At 43.7% G+C, this 22,860-nt stretch overlaps 1 protein-coding gene across 2 annotated transcripts in view; it reads right to left on the bottom strand.

The window, feature by feature from the left end:
- Window positions 1-22,860, bottom strand: part of map3k7cl (map3k7 C-terminal like) — a 101,974-nt gene that overhangs the window by 24,104 nt on the left and 55,010 nt on the right. For both annotated transcript variants that reach the window (XM_078559888.1, XM_078559889.1), the window contains one exon: window positions 15,206-15,321. In XM_078559888.1, coding sequence (XP_078416014.1) covers window positions 15,206-15,321 — 116 coding nt within the window. The remainder of the gene's footprint in view (window positions 1-15,205; window positions 15,322-22,860) is intronic.

The following is a 22,860-nucleotide window of genomic DNA, read 5'->3' on the forward strand; positions in this document are numbered from 1 at the left end:
CGTCCCACCAGAACAGCTCCCTTCTACCCCAGTACTGGTGCCAGTGCCCCACAGACTGAAACCCATTCCTCCCACACCAATCTCTGAGCTACGCATTTCACTCCTTGACTTTATTTAGCCTATGCCAGTTTGCCTGTGGCTCAGGTAGTAATCCCGAGATTATTACCTTGGAGGTTCTGCTTTTTAATTTAGCTCCTAACTGTTGAAATTCTTTCAGCAGAACCTCCTTTCTAGCCCTATCAATGTTGTTGGTACAACATGGACGACAACAACTGGATCCCTCCCCTCCCACTCCAAGTTCCTCTCCAGCTCTGAGGAGATGCCCTTAACCCTGGCACCGAGCAGGCAACACGGCCTTTGGGACTCAAGCTCACGACTGCAGAGAACAGTATCTAACCCCCTAATTATACTGTCCCCTATCACTACTACATTTCCATTTCCTCCCCCCACTTGAATGGCTTCCTGTACTATGGTGCTGTGATCAGTTCGCTCATCCTCCCTGCAGTCCCCGCTCTCATCCACACAGCTTGCAAGAGCCTTGTATATGTTGGACAATTGCAGGGGCCAAGGCTCCTCGAGCCCTACCCCCTGGGTCCCCAAACCTACTCCACCTGCAGTCACATCCTCCTGTTCCTGATCACAAACCAAATTTGAATGACCTAATCTGAGGGGTGTGACTGCTTCCTGGAGCAAAGTAACTTCCCCCCTCCCTGATGTGACTCAATGTCTGCAGCTCAGACTCCAGCTCCTTAACTCGGATCCAAAGTTCCTCGAGCTGTAAACACTTGGTACAGATATATTCACTCTGGACCACCTTGGTGTCCAGCAACACCCACATGCTGCAGCAGCAACACATCATCCACCCTGCCATCGCTATCGTATTTTATTAAATTTATTAATTAATTACTCTAGTATCCCCATTCTTTACACTTTATTATAATTATTTTTTATACACACCAGTACCAATCTTATACTTAACAAGCTATCTTTAAGATAAAGAGAAAAAAAAGACTAGAGATCTAACCACAAACTAAAGAGCTTACTTTACTTTATAGATGAGAAATATTCACCAACCCTACTCACCAATCAGTTGCTCTCACGGTCTTTTCCCTCTCATGTTCTTTAATGGTCTCACACCCGTCTCTCACTATCTGACTGTTAAAGGCCCCGCTCCTCTCGCACTCGCTCCCTGTAAACGACCCTACTGTTGCTCTCACTCCATCTCACTGTAAATGACCACGCTGTTTCTCTCACACTCTCACCTTGTAAATGGCCCCACTGTTTCTCTCTCACTCTCACACTGTAAATGACCACGCTGTTTCTCCTACATACTCTCGGTCATAATTGAAGGTATAGCACAACATTTGAAATCGGAAGGAATACCTGGCAGACCAAGTTCTACAAGGGGTGGTTCATTGGAATGGGTTCAAAGTCAGTTGCAAATGAAAAAAAATGGAAATAGAGGCAGCAGAAAAAGAAGGAAGAAAGAGCATTTCAAAGAGAACAGGCAGAAAGGCAGGAGAGAGAAAGAAAACAAGAAAGCGAATTAGAAATGGCAAGGTTAGAAAAGGAGAAAAGAGAAAAAGAGAGAGAGAGTTCCAGCTTAAAATGCAGGCAGGTAAAAAAGAGACACTAGTAGGTGACGAACGACTTATTTCCAGATCAGAACCCAGTGAGGAGATGTTTAAATTTGTACAAGCTCTTCCAATGTTTGAGGAAAGAGACATTGAAGCATTCTTTATTTCATTTGAGAAGATAGCTAAACAGATGAAATGGCCACAGGGAAACTGAACATTGTTATTACAATCCAGGTTGGTGGGTAGAACATATGAGGTTTATGTTTCACTGTCAGAAGAGGTATTGGTGAACTATGGTGTGGTAAAAAAGGCTATTTTGAGTGCATATGAGTTGGTTCCTGAGGCATGTAGGCCGAAATTTAGGAATATGAGAAAACAGCCTGGGCAAACTTATATTGAGTTTGAGAGAGTAAAACAAAGTAATTTTGACCGGTGGATACAGGCATTAAAAGTAGTAACAACATATGCAGCTCTTAGAGAAGTAATTCTTTTGGAAGAATTTAAAGTAGTGAGAACTCATGCGGAGGAACAGAGTATTGAAGTAGTAAGACAAGCAGCAGGGATAGCTGATGATTATGAGTAAGTTCATAGACCCAAACATTTTTCTCTTCATTTTTCAAATCAGAAAAGGATAGAAAGTGGGAAGGTGAAAGTCAGGGAAGTGAAGTAGATGAAAATTCCCAGGAAGTTTTTTCTCAAAATAAAAAGGAAGGTGCTGAGGGTAGAAGTGGCACTCAAACATTGAGGTATTTTCATTGTAATAAAGTTGGACACACAAAGTCAGTGTGCTGGAAATTGCACAGAAAATCTGTTGGAATTATAGTGGTCCAGAAAAGTTCTGGAAGTAAGAGTATTGTGGGTTCTGAGATTCAGGCACAGGAAAAACCAGTGGTTTGTGTACAGGTAAAACAGGAAGAATCAGTGATAGATAAAGAAGTGGGAATGTGTTTCCAATTTACCCAGGAGAATTCTGAGGAGCAGGTTGCAGAGATGTTTAAAGATTTTGTATCTGAAGGGAAAGTCTTTCCATGTGTACAGGGTGGAGTAGGTAAAGACGTTAAAATTTTAAGAGACACAGGGGCTAGTCAATCCTTAATGTTGTGAGATAGTGATATTTGTTGTTCAGAGAGAGTGTTGCAGGAACAGGTGATAATAAGTGGGGTTCATGGAGATGCTAAACCTATTCCATTGTGGAAGGTAAATTTAATTAGTAAGTGGAAAGCTGGCAAAGTGACTGTTGGAGTGATGGAAAAATTGCCCATTTCAGGAGTTCAATTTATCTTGGGTAACGATATAGCTGGATCACAAATGTGGGTGATGCCTATGGTAGTTGAGCAGCCTGTAGAGGTGTCTTCAACAGAAGTGTTGCAGAGGGAGCATCCTAGATTTTTTCCAGATTGTGTGATAACAATATCACAGGCTCATAGGTTGAAACAAGTAAAACAGGAAGGACAGGCAGTTCAAAGGCAGGAAGAAGGTGTTGAAATCCAAATAGCTGACACTGTGTTTGTTAACATTGTTCAGGAAGAAGGACTGGAAAACAATTCAGCTGAAGTGTTTAACTCAAGGACATTAGTGGAGTTACAGAAAAAGGATTTTCAAATACAACATTTATATTAGACAGCTTACTCAGAAACAGAGGCAAAATGTATTCCAGAATGTTATAACCTAAAGGGTAATATTTTAATGGGAAAATTGAGGACTTATCGTGCTTCAGCAAATGAAAGTTGTTGAGAGGTACATCAGATTGTTATCCCATTTGGGTATAGAAATAAGATTCTGAGGATAGCGCATGAAATTCCAATGGGGGGAGATTTAGGAATTAGAAAGATGCAGGAGAAGATAGAAAAACATTTTTATTAGCCTGGATTACAAAGGGATGTAGTCAAATTCTGTAAAACATGTCACACATGTCAGGTGATACGGAAACTATAAGCGATGATAAAACCGGCACTTTAATCTTTAATTCCAATTCTAGCATTTGAAGAACCTTTTTCTAGGGTCATGATTGATTATGTAGGACCCCTCCCTAAGACTAAAAGTGTAAATCAGTACTTACTGATAATACTGGATGTGTCTACCAGATTTCCTGAAACAATACCTTTGGGAAACATTACGACAAAGAGAATTGTGGAAGTGTTAACTAATTTTTTTTTACAAGATATGGTTTACCTAAGGAAATACAATCAGATCAGGGTTCTAATTTTATGTCACAGCTGTTTAAGGAAGTAATGAACAGTTTGGGGTAAAACAATTTAAGTCAACAGCTTATCATCCTGAGTCACAAGGGGCTTTGGAAAGATGGCATCAAACTCTAAAAACAGTCAGGATTATCCACAGTATTGGGATGGAGGAATTCCACTCTTGTTATTTGCTCTTAATGCATCAACTGGTTTTAGTCCTTTCGAACTAGTCTATGGTCATGAGGTAAGGGGACCACTGAAATTGATTTATGAGAAATTGGTGGGTCAAAATTCAGAAACAACTCTCCTGGATTATGTATCAAACTTCGGAGAGAGATTGGACAGAGCATGGGAGATGGCTAGGGAACATTTAATTTATCACAGCAAGTGATGAAAGCGAAAGCAGACAAAGAACAAAGAACAAAGAAAAGTACAGCACAGGAACAGGCCCTTCGGCCCTCCAAGCCTGCGCCGATCACATTGCCCGTCAACTAAAACATTTTGCACTTCCGGGGTCTGTATCCCTCTATTCCCATCTTATTCATGTTTTTGTCAAGCTACCTCTTAAACACCATTATCGTACCTGCTTCCACCACCTCCTCTGGCAGCGAATTCCAGACACTCACTACCCTCTGTGTAAAAAACTTGCCCCGCATGTCTCCTCTATAGTTTTCTCCTCTCACCTTAAATCTATGTCCCCTAGTAATTGACTCTTCCACCCTGGGAAAAAGCTTCTGACTATCTACTCTGTCCATGCCACTCATAATTTTGTAAACTTTTATCAAGTCGCTCCTCAATCTCCATCACTCTAGTGAGAACAATCCAAGTTTCTCCAACCTCTCCTCATAGCTAATAACCTCCAGACCAGGCAGCATCCTGGTAAACCTCCTCTGCACCCTCTCCAATGCCTCCATATCCTTCTGGTAATGTGGTGACCAGAATTGCATGCAATATTCCAAGTGTGGCCTAACCAAGGTTCTAAACAGCTGCAGCATGACTTCCCAGCTTTTATACTCAATACCCCTGCCAATGAAGGCAAGCATGCCATATGCCTTCCTGACTACCTTATCCACCTGCATTGCCACTTTCAGTGACCTGTGGACCTTTACACCCAGATCCCTCTGCCCGTTGATGCACTTAAGGGTTCTGCCATTTACTGTATAATTCCTGCCTGTATTAGACCTTCCAAAATGCATTACCTCGCATTTGTCCGGATTAAACTCCATCTGCCATTTCTCCGCCCAAGTCTCCAACCGATCTATATCCTGTTGTATCCTTTGACAATCCTCTTCACTATCTGCAACTCCTCCAACCTTAGTGTCGTCTGCAAACTTACTAATTAGCCCAGTTACATTTTCCTCCAAATCATTTATGTATACTACAAACAGCAAAGGTCCCAGCACTGATCCCTGCGGAACTCCACTAGTCACAGCTCTCCATTCAGAAAAGCACCCTTCCACTGCTACCCTCTGTCTTCTATGACCAAGCCAATTCTGTATCCATCTTGCCAGTTCACCTCTGATCCCGTGCGACTTTACCTTCTGTACCAGTCTGCCATGAGGGACCTTGTCAAAGGCCTTACTGAAATCCATGTATATAACATCCACTGCCCTTCCATTGTCAATCATCTTTGTCACTTCCTCGAAAAACTCGATCAAGTTAGTGAGAGACAACCTCCCCATCAAAAAACTATGCTGCCTCTCACTAATAGGCCCATTTGCTTCCAAATGGTAGTAAATCCTGTCACGAAGAATCTTCTCCAATAATTTCCCTACCACAGGCTCACCGGCCTGTAATTTCCTGGATTATCCCTACTACCCTTCTTAAACAATGGAACAACATTGGCCATTCTCCAGTCCTCTGGGACCTCACCCGTAGCCAGTGAGGATACAAAGATTTCTGTCAAGGCCCCAGCAATCTCCTCCCTTGCCTCCCTCAGTACTCTGGGGTAGATCCCATCTGGCCCTGGGGACTTATCCACCTTAATGTTCTTCAAGACGCCTAACACCTCCTCTTTTTTGATCTCAACATGATCCAGACTATCTGCACACTCTTCCCTAGACAAATCGACCGCTAAGTCTTTCTCTTTGGTGAATATTGATGAGAAGTATTCATTTAGTATCTCTCCCATTTCTTCTGGCTCCACACACAGATTCCCACCTGTGTCCCTGAGTGGGCCTCCATTTCCCTGGCTACCCTCTTGCTTTTTACATATGTATAAGAGGCCTTGGGATTTTCCTTAATCCTGGTTGCCAGTGACTTTTCATGACCCCTTTTAGCCCTCCTGGCTCCTTGCTTAAGTTTCTTCCTACTTTCTTTGTATTCTCCACAGGCTTCATCTGTTCCCAGCCTTCTAGCCCTTACAAACGCTTCCCTTTTCTTTTTGACTAATCTCACAATATCAGACAGGAAAGCTACAGCTAAGAATTTTGTTGCTGGAGAGAAAGCACTAGTTCTGTTAACAGTACTGAGTGACTCATTAAAGGTAAGGTTTAGTGGGCCTTACAGGATTGAAAAGAGACTGAGTGAAGTATTTTATTTAATAAATACTCCAGATAGAAGAAGTAGAGGGTGTGTCATGTAAATGTGCTTTAAAAGTGATTTGACAGGGAAGAGGAACAAAAGGAGGTGTTAGTGGTAGTGGATATGAGAAAGAAGTAGAAATGCAGATTCTGAAATTGATTTTCCGCTAATCAAATTGGATAATGAGGGGCATAATTTGAAAAAGTGCAAGTTATGTATCTAGGCCATGCCATTGGGCATGGCTAAGGTGGCTATGAGAGATGTGAAAGTCAAGGCTATCGTGGGTTTCCCAATGCCTGAAACAAAACGAGAAGTTTTGAGGATTTTGGGCATGAACGGGTTTTATCAGAAATTTGTACCAAATTTTAGCAGCGTGGTTGCTCCACTGACTGAACTATTAAAAAAGAACAAGAAGTTTCAATGGACACTGTAGTGTCAGAAGGTATTTGACAATTTGAAAACTGTATTAACTATGACACCAGTTTTGGCAGTACTCAGTTAAACCAAGCAATTTAAGTTCGCTGTTGACACAAGCTAAATAGGCATTCCGGCTGTACTGTAACAAGACAATGACACTGGAATTGAAAAACCAACAAGGTATTTTTCACGGAAGTTGAATGCACAACAGGGAAGATATTCAACGATTAAATAGAAGACGTTGGGTTTGGTGTTAGCATTGCAGCATTTTGAACTCTATGTGGCAAACAATTCATCAGAAGGACATGGGCAGCAGATAGATGGAAACACAATCACCAAGAAGCTCCCCTCCAAGTCACTCACCATCCTAACTTGGAAATATATCGCCATTCTTTCACTGTCACTGGGTCAAAGTCCTGGAACTCCCTTCCTAACAGCACTGTGGGTGTACCCACACCACATGGACTGCAGCGGTTCAAGAAGGAACTAGGGATGGGCAATAAATGCTGGCCCAGCCAGCGAAGCCCACATCCCATGAATGAATAAAGAAAAAGAAACAATTATTTATACAGACCACAATCCTTTAAAGTTTCTGGACAAGTTTAGAGACAGAAGTGCAAGACTATTCAGATGGAGTTTATTACTGTAACCATTTAATCTACAGATTATACATGTTGCAGGATGAGAAAATCTGATTGCAGATGCTTTATCAAGAGTTTTAAGCTTAAAGGGAAAATTGGACATTTAAAACCTAGACTCTGAACTGGAATGATTCCTGTTGATGTGAAGGATCTGTATATACATTGTTATGTTAATGCATGCATCTGGTAATGTAATAGTGTAAGTATATAAATAAGTATAGGAGATAGTATAAGATGGGTTGATAAAAATGAAGCCGTCTTTTTAAATTATGATGGTTCATTTTTCAATACGGAGGGGATGTCAGGAAGGTAATAATTCTCATAATATAAGATAATAATTCTCATATTATTGGAATTTATTGTAAAATAGGGTAATAGTGGGATGTGTCTATGTGTCTCTGTATGTGAGACTTAATTGAATTAGTCTGGGTGCTTTGATGTGAGAAGAGAAGTTAGGTTTGAAATGTTAACTAGTTAAACATGGGGAAGATTAGAAACATAGGTGTCAAGGGAACATTTGCATTTTTAAATAAACCAGACTAGATTGTTTTCAAAGGAGGAGTGAAATATGTCACCTAGCCAGGTGAAGTTTAGACACAGTGTGTTTATTTTTCCCAAAAATTACTGATAAAACTTAGTGCTATGGGAGGTTTACATTATCAGGAAGATAAAGTCAAAAGACATAATGAAACAACGGGTATTTGCATTTGAAGGGGAAAATATGTATAAAGGGTGAAGGCTGTGTGTAAGGGTAGGCATTTTTAAGATCTTGCAAGTGTGAAAAACTTTCTTCATCTATGCATCAAGCTGCTGTCTCCAGGGACTGAAGTGAAGAGAACTCACTTTGAATTCGACTTGTTCACGGTATCATGTTTCTTTGCCTGGTCTTTTAAAATCTATGTGTCTTACTGTTGCCTTAACGAAAGTGTAACTGGGAGTTAAATTGGTTAGGGGATTTAGAAGTTATCATAGTAATAATTTGTAGAGCTATAATGTATGTATTTAAAATCACTTCTCTTATTAAGAAGTGTTTTTATAAAAACCTATAAGACTTGGGGCAGAATTTTCCCAGAATTGCACTAAATGCGGTAGCGGGTGGGTAAAATGGAGTCCTACCTGCCGATGAAAATGACGGGTTTTCACGCCTTTTTTCCCAAGCCTGCCTCATTATATATTCACTCCTGGGAAACAAGCCGTTTCCATGGCTGGCAGGCGGGCTCTCGTTCGCCCGCTTGCCGTCACCCCACTGTTGCATCACGCCGGCTGCCATCTTTAAAACACAGCCGCCAGCAAAGCGCTCATCGCCACCAGCTCACCACTGCTACCTGGGAGACATGGCCTGCAAAGGCAAAAAGACTGCAGACCCCTGCTTCAACGACGGGTCAGACGAGCAACTGCTGGATGCCGTGGAGGCCCTCAGGGATGTGATCTACCCCAGCTCTGGCTGCAGGATGGATAACAATGTCACCAACCCAGCTTGGGTGGCGGTGGCAGCGGTGGTCAGCGTCAACGCCCTTCAGAAGAGGACAGCCCCCCAGTGTCACAAAAGGATGAATGATCTCTTCCTTTCCGCCAGGGTAAGTCACTCTTTCATCACTCCCAACTCACACACTCACAAACCCATCAAACACCCACAGGGCCCTCACTCACTGCCAGTGCAAGGGACATCAACATTCACTCTCTCACACACACCAGTATTGTCCTCATCCTATCCATGGGACCACTCACCACCCACAAAGGCCAGGCATACTTATCATCTGGCCTGGCAGGCGTCGTGATAAACTCTCCCTTTCTCTATCCATGCAGGACAAACTGACTCACAACAGGAGGGAAAGACCACACACAGATGGAGGAATGCCGGAGATCAAAGTTCTCACAGAATTCGAAAACAGAGCCATCAGCTGGCCGGTGATGACCGGGACCAGTCCTGTGCTGACGGTGAGGTCGGCTCTGCTTTACCAAGTGAGGATCCAGCAGTGCAGCATCCATCAGACAACCATTCCGTGAGTGATGTGTCCTCTTTCACAGGCCACTGCCATGTACTAATTATCTCCCCTTGCTTTCGCAGACACATCTGGGAAGCAGCAGGCAGAGTCCACAACCCAGAGCCTCCAAGCAAGCTCTGAAGAAACCTCCAAAGAGGAATCTGAAGGCACCCTCCCTGAAGTCCCGTCACAGCGCTCACCCACACCCTCCACCAGCCCAGAGCCACACACCTTGGTGCAATCTAGCTTTAGAGTAGCCTTGAGACCACAACCTGCTGAGCACATCTCACTTTCTGATCCACAGCAGGCGGTGGCAGGGACTTCTCAAGTCTCCGGCACTCGGAGGAATTCTGCAGGCCAGAGCATTCTTGAGTCTGAGTTAGATGACGAGCCTCTGGACTCGGTCATGGCACGGTTGCTGGAGCTGCAAAGGCAAACTCGGGAACATCAGGAAGGGATGGCCGCTGATTGCAGGGCACGATGGAGGAGTCCGTCCGTCTTCATGCTGAGGTGATAGCACCGGCATTGTAATGCACCGAGGTCAACTGGCAGGATGGTGGCTGCTATGGAGACCTTGGTCCAGGACGTCACTCCTGCACTGCTGCACGAGCTTAACTCCATCGCTGATGCCATAGTTGGCCTCTGACAGTGTGTACATGAGAGGGGTGCTGGGCAGCTCAATCTCACTCCAGCTACCCCTTCTGCTCATGGAGTCAGCCAGTGGCCCTCGGGCACCCGTAGGGAGGAAGATCAGCAGGTGCACGCTCCGGGGCCATCCATCCAGGTGACTCTGGAAGTGACTGGCCCATCTGACCCCCCTCTTCCTGTGACCTCCACAGGTCCAGCTTCACAGGTCGAGGAGGGTGCCACTGCCACACAGCATGACCCTGAAAGCAGGCCAGGGCCTTCCAAGTCTCAGCCCTCCAGAAGACACCCACCAAAGTCATCACAGACAAGGTGTCACAGTCAGCAGGCTGCCTCCACCTCCACTGTGGATGTCCGGGGAGCACCAAGACATAGCGGCAAGGTTAGGGCAGTTAAGGAGAATGAGTTGCACAGCCTGGGCACGGGTGTTAATCACTTGTACATAATGTTCACTATTGTCAATAAACTCCCAAGAATGTCTCACTGCCTATGGCTCCTTGCTCTGATGAGCAATGTCCTTGTCACTCAGATGTGAAACCTTCCTGCACAAGATAAAAGGCAGGTGTCTCAGTCCAGGGCCTCTTCCCTGTGCGGCCTTCAGGCCACAGTGATGGTCCAGCCTCTCACTCCCTGGAAACATTACTGCTGCCTGCACCTTGGCAATGCTGGTCATTGTAGTTGACGGGCACCTCAGAGTTCTCTCATACTCTCTGTGTGCTCTCAGCACCTTTAAGGTGAGGCTGGTCCCCATCACATCAACATCTGTGTACCAGCTCCTGAAGGGCTGAGCTGCTGAAGGCAGACACAGCATCAGATGTGTCTAAAGTTTTATGACTGCTTCACTGAGATGACCCTGATCATGGTGCGCACGTGAGCTGCCCTCGGCCAGACAGGAGTCAGACATTCTCAGAGGCCATGTGAAGATCTATGGAGTGTCCTCACTGCATGTTCTCATCATTCCCCTGCGATCGACTATTAAGGCCTCCACTGCATCTACATGACAGGAGCATTCTCTCAGAGGTAATTCTCACTGAGATAAGACAGACTGGAGTCAAATGTTCACAACTGTGATGTGAGGATCTATGGGATCATCTCACTGCATGTCGTCATCATCCTCCATAAATCTGGCCGTTATGAGGGCCTCCTGGGTGCGCATGCCCCATCTAGCCAGTATAAGAGCCTCATCCCGTTGTCATCACCACCGAGGACCCCCTAACCCTCATCCCCGTCAGCGTCCTCCTCATCAGAGGAGACATGCAGCTCCTCCATCTCTTCCTCAGCCAGCTCCTCACCCCGTTGCAGTGCCAGGTTGTAAAGGGTGCAGCGGATGATGACAACGTGTGACACCCTCTGCGAACTGTGTTGCAGGGCTCCACCAGACCGGTCCAGGGACCAGAACCACATCTTCAGCATCCCGATGGTCTGCTCCACCAAGTTGCAAGCTGCTGCATGAGCCTCATTATAGCGTCGCTCTGCTGCAGTCTGAGGCCACCGCACGGGTGTCATGAGCCACAGCCTCTGAGGGTAGCTCTTGTCCCCAAGGAGTCAACCCTGCAGCCTGTGTGGACCCTGGAAGACTCCAGGGATCTGCGAGCGACTCAGGATGTAGGCGTCATGCACACTCCCTGGAAACCGTGCGCATACCTGCAGGATGCGTTTCTGGTGGTCGCATACCAGCTGCACGTTCAGTGAGTGGAAGCCTTGCAGTTGATGAAGTCCACCGAGTGCAGCGATGGAGACCTGAGCACCACATGAGTGCAGTTAATCGCGCCCTGCACCCGTAGGAATCCTGAGATCAGAGAGAATCCAATGGCCCTTGCATCCTGGCTGTCCCGGTCCGGGTGAAATGCACAAAGTTGTGTGCCATGGAGAAGATGGCATCCGTGACCTCATGGATACATTTGTGGGTGGTGAATTGTGAAATCCCACAGAGGTCGCCTGTGGAACCCTGAAAGGAGCCACTGGCATAGAAATTGAGCAGTCACTTTCACAGCCACTGACAGTGGATGCCCTCCATGTCCCCTTGGCGCCAAGTCCTGCAGTAAGTGGCAGATGTGAGCCACCAGGTCCCTAGACAAGCGCAGTCGTCGGCGACACTGGTTCCCAGTCATCTGCAGGAATGGCAGGCGGCGTCTATAGACCCTGGGCGTCGCTAGGTGCCAACCAGCCACGGCCCACTGTTGCTCATGGGCAGTGTGTGCGGGAGCCCCTGCTGCTCCTTCTTCATAAGGTTGCTGCTCCTGCCTTTACACAGCCAGAAGCCACAGTCGCTCTCTCCTTCATCTTCTACGGCCTCTGTAGGCCAACAGGCATACAGCTAGGTCACCAGGATCCATGATCCTGATGTGGTCCTCCTGCAGCATGAAAGAGAGAGAGACGTGGTTATCATGGCTGTACTTAGCACCTTTCCTGGCCCTGTGTGACTGCCCCTTAATGCTTCCCGGAGAGTGCTGGTCACCCCTCGGATGGCCAGAGATGAGTGCGCTGCATGGCTGCCCTGTCAACCTGCGACATGGGGGAAACTGGTCACCTCCGAGACTGGCCAGCACTTGCCCCCAGACACCCCCCGTCCCTCAGCAGTTGCCTGTGGGGCCAGATATCAGTTTCTCCTGCCGTCCCCCCCCGCCCCGGTGCCCCTGAAGCCTGTAAACAATGGGCGAGCTGTGGAGAACGCTGCTGCTCACTCACCTCAGTTCCCCCAAAGTGAAGGCTGCCAAGTGCACGTCGCCTGTGTGCTGTTGTGAAACATGTCAGTGTGCTTTCCCGCTGACCTGGACGGATGATACGTCGGGATTCCAAAAGCCTGGTGGGATGGCTTTTTAATTATATGCTAATGTATTACAATTAGCTCCTCACCGACTGATGGCAGGAAACGCAGCCTGCCATTGGCAGGCTGAGTGGAAGATCGCAACCTGCCTTCACGCCATCGTGAAGTGGGTCCCACCATATTTTCCGCACATACCACCAATCACGCCCACCGCCAGCGGGCTTGGAAAATTCCACCCTTGGTGTTCTTATTACTACTGAATTCAAGGCACACATCTTGAAATTTATATAAACTGCGGAAAAACTTGTGGCAGTTGTTTCAAGTTTCCCTTTGGGATTTGAACAACTCAGCATTTACCATCGGCTGTGTCATAACAGTTCCTGACACAGTACAGGGTCAGGACCAAAATTTGATACCAACATTAGAGTCCTGATCTAAAACCCAAAATCTAGCCCTTGGCGTCATGGGTATCTGGTCCAGTGTGGTGCCCTGTACAGGGGATCTGTGGCTTCTGTTCACAGAAACAGTGCGGCTGTTCAACCAATCAACTGAAGAATCCTCACTGGGACACACTGACCTAGTATATTCAGTACAATCTGAATTGATAACATAGTTTTATATGTTTTTTAAAAAGCAGTCAGGTCACTCACAGATGGTGGATTGATACTGTGATAAAAATGCTTAATTATGACTGCTGTGTTCATCAAACTTTACCAAGTTACCATTCTTAAATAATTCAGGATATACTTTTTAAAACAAAAATCTTTTTGAAAAATTACACTTCAAAAAGCTGGCTGATTGTACTGGTTCATGCTAGAATTTGTGTTTAGTAATGCACAAATGCGTTTGAGCAGAAGCGCATGAAAAAAACCTTTTCAATTTCGACACAATCTTGGGTTCAGTTTTGCTGGAGTCACACATTATGCCAAAAAAGGAAACTATACTCCACAGGTTATAAACCAGAAAGTATAAACTAGAATTAAAGTGAAATAAAAGGAGGGAACTAAATATTGGGATTGAGATTTTTTAAAAAGACAGGAAAGGTAAAAATAAAAATAATTATTTTTAATTCTCCAACAGTAATTATATTCTGAAGGGCTGAGACTCCATACATCTGTTAAAACTAAATTTTCAGGATCAGTGACATTGTTTGGCAATAATTGATTGGTCATGCTGATAAAAATTCACTTATGCCTGAATGCACCAGCCCTAACTTTTTTTGCCATGTTTAGTGGGTAGCAGATGGGTAAGTGCAGAAACTTCATGCACTTACATTGATTTCAGTGCCCTGTCTACTGGGAAGGTACTGTTTTAGTGCACCCTGTAGAGCAGCAGGATAACTCAGATTGCAACTTCTGTATTTCCACACTTGACTGTGCATGTGCACACTGCAGAAGTGACTGTCTGGTTGGCACCACAATAACGATGAGTGCTTTATTCGCACTGTTATCCTCAATGCAAAATCCAGGCTTTTATCTTTGTTTTGACACACTGGACATAGCAGGATTGTACTTGGTGAGATGTTGAAGTATGGCCAATATTCATGGAACTATACCTCGGCAAGGAGTCAAAGTGCAGAGCAGAGAAATGTGGCAATTAAGAGTGATGGTCATAACAACATTTTGACGAAAATGCTATTTGTATTTTCCCATTTACAAAAGATATTTGTCAGTAAAGGAAACATCAGCAAACGTGCTACTTGGAACTGCTATAGTGAGTACTTTACTGCAGTCAGTTGTGTGCTAATCTGATGCTCAGTCTCAAGTTTGTAGATCAGACTTCATGTGATATTCATTCCACATAATGGAACAATTGAAGCAGATTCTACTTTCAAAACTGGACAAATGAACATGCAACATTCAGATACTGAGGAAAGAAAAGTCCTTATTTTTCTTCCCTTATCGTACCCTTCCATTTCAGAAAATGGTGACTGATGCTGAAGTATGGTTCCATGGGGGCTAGTTGCCTTTTGATACCTTGTGGCTGTTAGCACAACAGGAATATTAGATCTAAACTTGGTTCTGCAATCACTCCGTGTCCACACATTACTTTTCACTGACGCTTTCTGAAAAGTATCAGACACAGGAACTTTGGCTGATTTCTTCCTCCAGCCAAGGGGTGGTGAATTCAGTTCCTGTGCCCTTGTTGCCCCTCTGGCTGAAAATTAGCGCAGATCAGGGATTAAACCTGAGACTTCCCTGTTCTGTATAGCTCAGCACCACACCATACAACCCATTGAGCCACAGGTCAGCCTAAAGCACTTTTATTGTCACCCAATCTAAGTTTTAAAGCAATTTTTAAATGATTGCTTTTACATTTGTGTAAACTAAACACAGAATTAAGCGGCCAGTGGTGTAAAGCAATGTTTTCTAGTTCCTCAGATCCAAGCAGAAGCTATCCTCAATGGAATACATGCATATATGATTTTGTACAAAGCATCAACTTGCCATTGTGGAACTTCACTTACTTTCGTTCTTGTAGCAGTGCGATTTCTTTCCGCACTTTGTGGTACTCCTCAGCTATCCTGCAGTGCTGCTGAAACACCAATATAGACTCCTTGGAGTTGAGGCATGGCTGCAGAGGCTAACAAACAAAAGAGTTCAAAACCCTGATGTGGATGATGCACTTCTCAACTTATAGTTAAGTTATAAATCATATCATGCTGGTGCAGCATATTTCTGCACTAACACACTCTGCCATGAAATAGTAGGGTGCAGGTTCACTGCTCCGGTTCACTATTTGAAAGTTCTCATTTTAATTTAAGCCGTCCAGAAGAGATGACTGGAGACTGGGCAATTCTCCAAAGAAAATTGGGAAAACTAAGGAATATCAGCCTAAACAGCTCCAGTGCATCTCCCAGTCAGAACAGGTCATCTGCCACCTCTCTCGGTTGGAAAATGGTACACGGAGCAGGAAAGGGTTCCTAAGCAGGGAAGAGGAACAATGAAGTAAGTGCAGCAGCATATCAGTGCAGTAGTTTGGGCCTCCAACATGCTGTTTGGTCCCAAAATCACAACAAGGAACCAAACACAGGCCAGAAGCATTCCCAATAGGTAGGAAGGAAAACAAAGTCAGAGAGATAGTCATCTTAGGCACAACTAACTACAGAGTGGCATTGGCAGAGGTCTCAGAGCAAGTCCCTGTCAACTCTTGGTGGACTCAAAGCAACCTGAAGGAAAGAAACCAGGAGTAAATAAATACAACACAAAGAAGAATGGCTCAAAAATACATGGGAAAGAAACAAATATATTCTTTAGAGTAGCAACTATAAACTGAGCATGTTCCAGTAGGTTAAGGTCAGGTTCTACTTGACCTATTGTAGTAATAGGAAAACATCTCTAAGCCTCCCAATCCCCATTATATCATGCACCAGATATTGCAGTTCTTCTATATGCCTACTTGGAAACAACCAACAAATCATATTAATTCAAGCTCCTTCTGTGGGATTTTTTTTACTGGAAATTTAGCATTTTGCCTCTAATGGATTATCGCAAGTTGCACAAAGATAATCAGCTTGACATGATAATTGAAGGTTCAGGATGTTTTGAGTATCATCTTGGCAAACTATAATGCCTGGCTGTGATTTCCATTAGCATATCTCACACTAATTAAAAACTGTACCAAGTTTTACTTCTTCCCATCTGTTTTTGTTTGTCACAAACTGCCTGTCTCACAATATACCGTTCCATAAAATGTCATATCAAATCCTAAAATTTCACATTACACCCGCTTCATGTTATTTAATCTACTGTCAAATCATGCCCCTCTGGTGAAATCTGAGGTCTGCTAAGCCTCAAACAATAAAATTTTTTTTTTTTGCTGCTGGGACTTTAGAAAGAGGTAGACCTTAAAAAAAAAGATTTCCTTTATCTAGATATCTGGGGCAGACAGAATGCTAAACAGGCTGGAGAGAATCACATTTCTATGGGTGACATCTAGCTGAGTTGGCTCTCCACAGTAATATTGCTGCCTGAGTCCATAAATTAATTGAAAGTCGTTGAATGTTAATCAACTTAAAGAAAATACAACATTTTTTATATTTGAATGTTATGCCACCCAAAAGAGCTTCACACCAGTTGAAATTCCAATATGCATTACCTAAGGCTTTGGTTAGGTTTTCATTAGAACAGAGAAAATTAGAGCATGGTTTGATAGAGATATTTAAAATTATAAGGGGATGGAATAGAATACATAGAAATGGAATATTTCCAGTGCTTGAGGGATCTGGAATGTAAGAACATAGAATATATGGTTAAATTAAGAAATTAAGGACACAGTGCAGGACAATAGTTTTGTGAAGTGAGCGTCTGAAGCAGTAAACATTTAGAAATCGATCAGCCATGTGGCTGAAAGGGGTATGAAAGCAAATGAGAACCTGTTCATGTCTAGGATAAGGAACAGCACAGACAGACTGGACCAAATGGTCTGTATCTGTGTAATACTACATCATGAATAAGCTACTCAAAAGATAGGGAAGAGTATGCTATTCCTGCCAAATCCATTCAGGTAGTCAAATTAATTAATATCGCAATTATTTTGAGTATCAAAGATAATCTGCCTGAGGAAAACCAGAAGATGAGTATTGCTGAAAAAAGAGACATGTCTAAGCTTTTCTTCTTGCATTCACCGAATCACAGAATTTTAATGGCACAGAAGGAGGCCATTCGGCCGATCATGTTCTGCTCCAGCTCTCCAAACGAGCATTATGACCTAGTGCCATTGCCCTGCCTTTTCCCCGTACCCTCGCACATTGCTTCTATTCAAATAATCATCTAATGCCCTCTTGAATGCCTCGATTGAACCTGCCTCCACCACACTTCCAGGCAGCGCATTCCAGATCCGAACCCGAAAAGTAATTTCTCACGTCACATTTGCTTCTTTTGCAAATCACTTTAAATTTGTGCTTTCTCGTTCTTGATCCTTTTACAAGCAGGAACAGCTTCTCCATATCTACTCTGTCCAGCCCCCTCATGATTTTGAACATCTCTATCAAATCTCCTCTTAGCCTTATCTCCAAGGAGAACAGTCCCAACCTCTCCAATCTATCCTCATAGCTGAAGTTTCTCATCCCTGGAACTATTCTTGTAAACCTCTCCTACACTCTCTCCGATGTGTTCACATCCTTCCTATAATGTGGTGCCCAGAACTGTACACAATATTCCAGCTGAGGTCTAATGAGTGTCTTATATAAATTCAGCACAACCTCCCTGTTCTTGTACTCTATACCCCTATTAATAAAGCCCAGGATACTATATGCTTTACTAACTGCTCTCTCCACCTGTTCTGCCACTTTCAATGATCTATGCACATATACACCCAAGTCTTTCTGCTCCTGCACACCCTTCAAAATTTCACCCCTTATTTTATATTGTCTGTCCATGTTCTTCTTACCAAAATGCATCACCTCACACTTCTCTGCATTGAACTTCATCTGCCACCTATCTGCCCACTCCGCCAACTTGTCTATGTCCTCTTGATGTTCCACACATCCTCCTCACAGTTCATAACACTCCCAAGCTTTGTATCATCCGCAAGCTTTGAAATTGTCTCCTGCACACCAAGCTCTAGATCATTAATATATATCAGGAAAAACAAGAGTCCAAATACCAACCCCTGGGGAACTCTACAACAATCCTTCAACTAGCCCGAAAAATATTGATTGACCATTACTCTTTGCTTCCTATTTTTCAGCCAATTTTGTATCTACATTGCTACTCTCCCATTTATTCTATGAGCAATAACTTTTCTCACAAGTCTGTTGTGTGGCACTGTGTCAAATGCCTTTTGAAAGTCCATGTACACCACATCAACAGCATTACCCTCATTCGACCTTTTCTGTTACCTCTTCAAAAAACTCCAGAAAGTTAGTTAAACATGATTTCCCTTTTAGAAATCCATGCCGGCTCTTCTTTAGCAATCCATAGTTTGCCATGTGACTACCAATTCTATCCCAAATACCTGTTTCTAGAATCTTGCCCACCACTGAAGTTAAACTGACTGGTCTGTAATTGCTGGCTTCTCCTTACATCCATTTTTGAACAAGGGCGTAATGTTTGCAATTCTCCAGTCCTCTGGCACCACCCCCGAGTCTAGGGAAGACTGAAAGATTATCATCAGGATATTCGCAAGAATACCAATATAAGGTGGGGAAATAAACAATTTATACTATATGTGAAGAGAGTGCTGATTGGTTGGCAAGTGGCGTTGTCATGAAGAATGCGCCACTGATTGTAACTGTCAGTTAACTGCCAAACATTGTTTGAAACTTAAACCAGGCAGCTTGACCCTGATTGGTCAAGGCATTACCCTGAGAAATGAGTCAGCGAATGGCTGTCATTTATTTTGTTTAGCTGAAACAGGTGCAATGTATGTACATGTTCTTTCTGTCTGCAAAGAACAGGGCCCTGTGTATTAATATATGAAGCTTCCAGTACACGCATATGTGCCACATTGCGAGCCTGACTGACAATTCTAAATTGGTTGTCAGCGTAATTCTTAGCACATTGAAGATTATTTAGCAAATGTTGTCCAATCACAGAATCACATCTAATGTTGGACATTGTGTTTTGAACTTTGCAAGCACAGGCTGGTTGGGTAGGGTTTGTACCCTGCCCATTGTGAACAGCGGCTGGGACATGCTGTTTGATATGATCCACCAGTCTTTGGGACGTACGGCCTACATACCTAGCATCACACTGGCACTGAAATTCATATACCACATCACTCATTTGTGTAATAGGCAGAATGTATTTTTGGCTTGATGGCAGCATCCTGTTAGTGAGGAATACCACTTGCGTTGCTACTGCACAGTAGGAGCATGAAACAGCTAGCTTTATCTGTTGCTCAAATTTTTGAGATACCTTACCCTTCCAGGGTAATTCGAGGTAAACTGGACACTTTTCAGGCCATAAGTGATGGCCTTGGGCCTGTTCATGAGTTTGCATGATATACAGTGCGCAATGGTCTCATCAGGGTAGTTATTATCCTGCAGGATGCCTTTGATGTGCCCTATTTCAGCATCAAGCTTGCATGGTGATCAAATAGCTCGGGCCCTAATTACATGGTTGCTGATAAGACAAATCTTATAGTGTGTGGAACTGTAAGAATCCTAATGAGTATATTGACCAGTGAAGGTAGCTTTGTGGTAGACCATGGTAGAGAATCCCCTGGCAGATTGCTCAACTGGTACGTCAAGGAAGGGGAGTATTTTTGACTACTCCATTTCAAAGGTAAATTTGAGCGCAGGATGGAGCCCATTAAGACATATAAGGAAATTGTTACATGCAACTGCAGATTTAAATATAGCAAATGTATCATCCACATATTGTAAATATGCAAGAGGTAGGAGGTTAGGTGACATTGCATTGAAGACATGTTTCTCATGGAGCCCAACAAAGACGTTTGTAAAAGCTGGGCTTAGAAGGGATCTCATAGCAACATCATCTATTTGGGCACACATGGTGTTATTAAAACTGAACTCAACTGCGCGAGTTGCCGAGTTTATAAGTTCAGTGAATACTGATTCACGCAATGGTGGCAGGTCTATGTCGCCATGATATAGAGCTGCACTGCAAATATCTGTGGCTTCCAGAAGAATCCAGAAGAAATGTTTAAGAACTACAAGATTTTCCTGGGTCCTTAATCTCATTTTATCTGCTTGCTTCCATGTGATGAGAAGCAGAAAAATTAAAGTGGGCAGGCCATACCTTATTCACCAGAGATTCAGTTAAAATATTCTAAAAAAAAATACAGTTAAAATATTGGACTATTATTTTTCAAAACAGTTTCATACTGCTGGGTACATTGTATTAATTTGCTTCTGTGGAATAATTTTTCTTGGAAATAATTAAAGTTGATTTATTACTTTTAGCTTGAATGAAAGTCTTGCAGAAGGGTGGTTTTATGCCTTTCAAAGAGCAGAACATGTTGGGAAATCATAAAATCTCAGGCCAAATACCAAGGGGTAATTGCCATGTGACACACTAACATATTCCCATTTCAGTTCTTAAAAGACATTATAAGGGTATGGTAGCATAGTGCTCATGTTACAAAACTAGTTTTCCAGAGACCTGGACCAATGATCTGAAGACACGAGTTCAAATCTCACCATGGCAGTTGCTGGAATTTAAATTCAGCTAATTAAATCAATCTGGAATTTCAAAAGCAAGCTAGTATCATTAATGGGAACCATGAAACTATTGGATGGTCATAAAAACCAATATGCTTCACTAATGTGCTTTAGGGCAGGAAATCTGTTATGCTTAGCTGGTCTGGTTCCAGACCCACAGTGACTGCCCTTGACATCAAGTCAGAAATTGACTGAGTGTGGTACCAAGGAAACCTAGTAAAATTGAAGGCAATGGGAATGAGAGGAAAACTCTCCACTGGTTGAAGTCATACCTAGCACAAAGGAAGGTGGTTGGGATTGTGGAGGCCAATCATCTCAGTCCTAGGAGATCACTGGTGGAGTTCTGCAGGGCAGTGTCATGGGCCTTACCATCTTCAACTGCTTCATCGATTACCTTCTCTCCATCAAAAGGTCGGAAGTGGGAGGTTCACTCATGGTTAAACACTGCCCAGTTTCACTCATAGCTCCTCAGATAATGCAGCAGTCCGTGTCCACGTGCAGCAAGACGTGGACAAGGTTCAGGCTTGGGCTGTTAACTGGCAAGTAACATCAGCGCCACAAAAGTGCCAGGCAATGACCATTTCCAACAAGAGAGAGAGTCTAAACATCACCCTTGACATTCAACGCTTAAGAAGATCAACACGGTCCAGGACAAAGCAGCCTGCTTGATGGGAATCCCACCCACCACTTTAAATATTCACTCCCTCCACCACAAGTGCACCATGGCCACAGTATGTACCAGCTACAAGATGCACTGCAGCAATCACCGAGATTGCTTTGGCAGCACCTTCGAAACCCATCACCTATACCACCTAGAAGAACATGAGCAGAAAGGCACATTAGAATATCATCACCTTCAAATCCCCCTCCAAGTCACTCACCCATCCTGACTTGGATCATCATCGTCACTGGGTCAAAATTCTGGATCTCCCACCTAATAGCACCCTGGATGTACCTGCACCCCACAGACTGCAGAGATTCAAGAAGCAGCTCAACAGCGCCTTCTCAAGGGCAATTAGGGATCGACAATAAAATGCTGGCCTTGCCAATGACTCCCACATCATATAAATGCATTAAAAAAATGCAGAGATAAAAACAAAAAACTACTGCGGATGCTGGAAATCCAAAACAAAAACAGAATTACCTGGAAAAACTCAGCAGGTCTGGCAGCATCGGCGGAGAAGAAGAGTTGACGTTTCGAGTCCTCATGACCCTTCGGCAGTAGTTCTGCTGAAGGGTCATGAGGACTTGAAACGTCAACTCTTTTCTTCTCCGCTGATGCTGCCAGACCTGCTGAGTTTTTCCAGGTAATTCTGTTTTTGTTTTAAAAAAATGCAGGTCTGCCTGAAACATGACTGAAAAACATCAGGAAGAGAGTCCAGAATGTAATGGTTCCAGTATGTCAGATACATACGGTGTAGGCTTTATACTTAGTAAATAATTTTGTTAAAAACAAAAACAAAAATACCTGGAAAAACTCAGCAGGTCTGGCAGCATCTACGGAGAGGAGCACAGTTAACGTTTCGAGTCCGAATGACCCTTCAACAGAACTAAGTAAAAATAGAAGAGAGGTGAAATATAACCTATTTTAAGGGGGGGTGGGACAAGTAGAGCTGGATAGGGGGCCAGTGATAGGTGGAGATAACCAAAAGATGTCACAGACAAAGGGACAAAGAGGTGTTGAAGGTGGTGATATTATCTGATCAATGTGCTAATTAAGGGTAGAAAGCAGGACAAGCAAGGAACAGATAGCCCTAGTGGGGGTGGGGTGGGGTGAAGGAAGGAATCAAAAAAGGCTAAAAGGTAGAGATAAAACAATGGATGGAAATACATTTAAAAATAATGGAAGTAGGTGGGAAAAGAAAAACCTATATACATTATTGGAAAAAAAAGGGGGGGGAATCGGAAAGGGGCTGGGGATGGAGGAGAGAGTTCATGATCTAAAATTGTTGAACTCAATATTTAGTCCGGAAGGCTGTAAAGTGCCTAGTCGG

This window comes from Cetorhinus maximus, chromosome 16, assembly GCF_964194155.1.
Source record: "Cetorhinus maximus chromosome 16, sCetMax3.hap1.1, whole genome shotgun sequence".
In the NCBI taxonomy this organism is placed as follows: domain Eukaryota; kingdom Metazoa; phylum Chordata; class Chondrichthyes; order Lamniformes; family Cetorhinidae; genus Cetorhinus; species Cetorhinus maximus.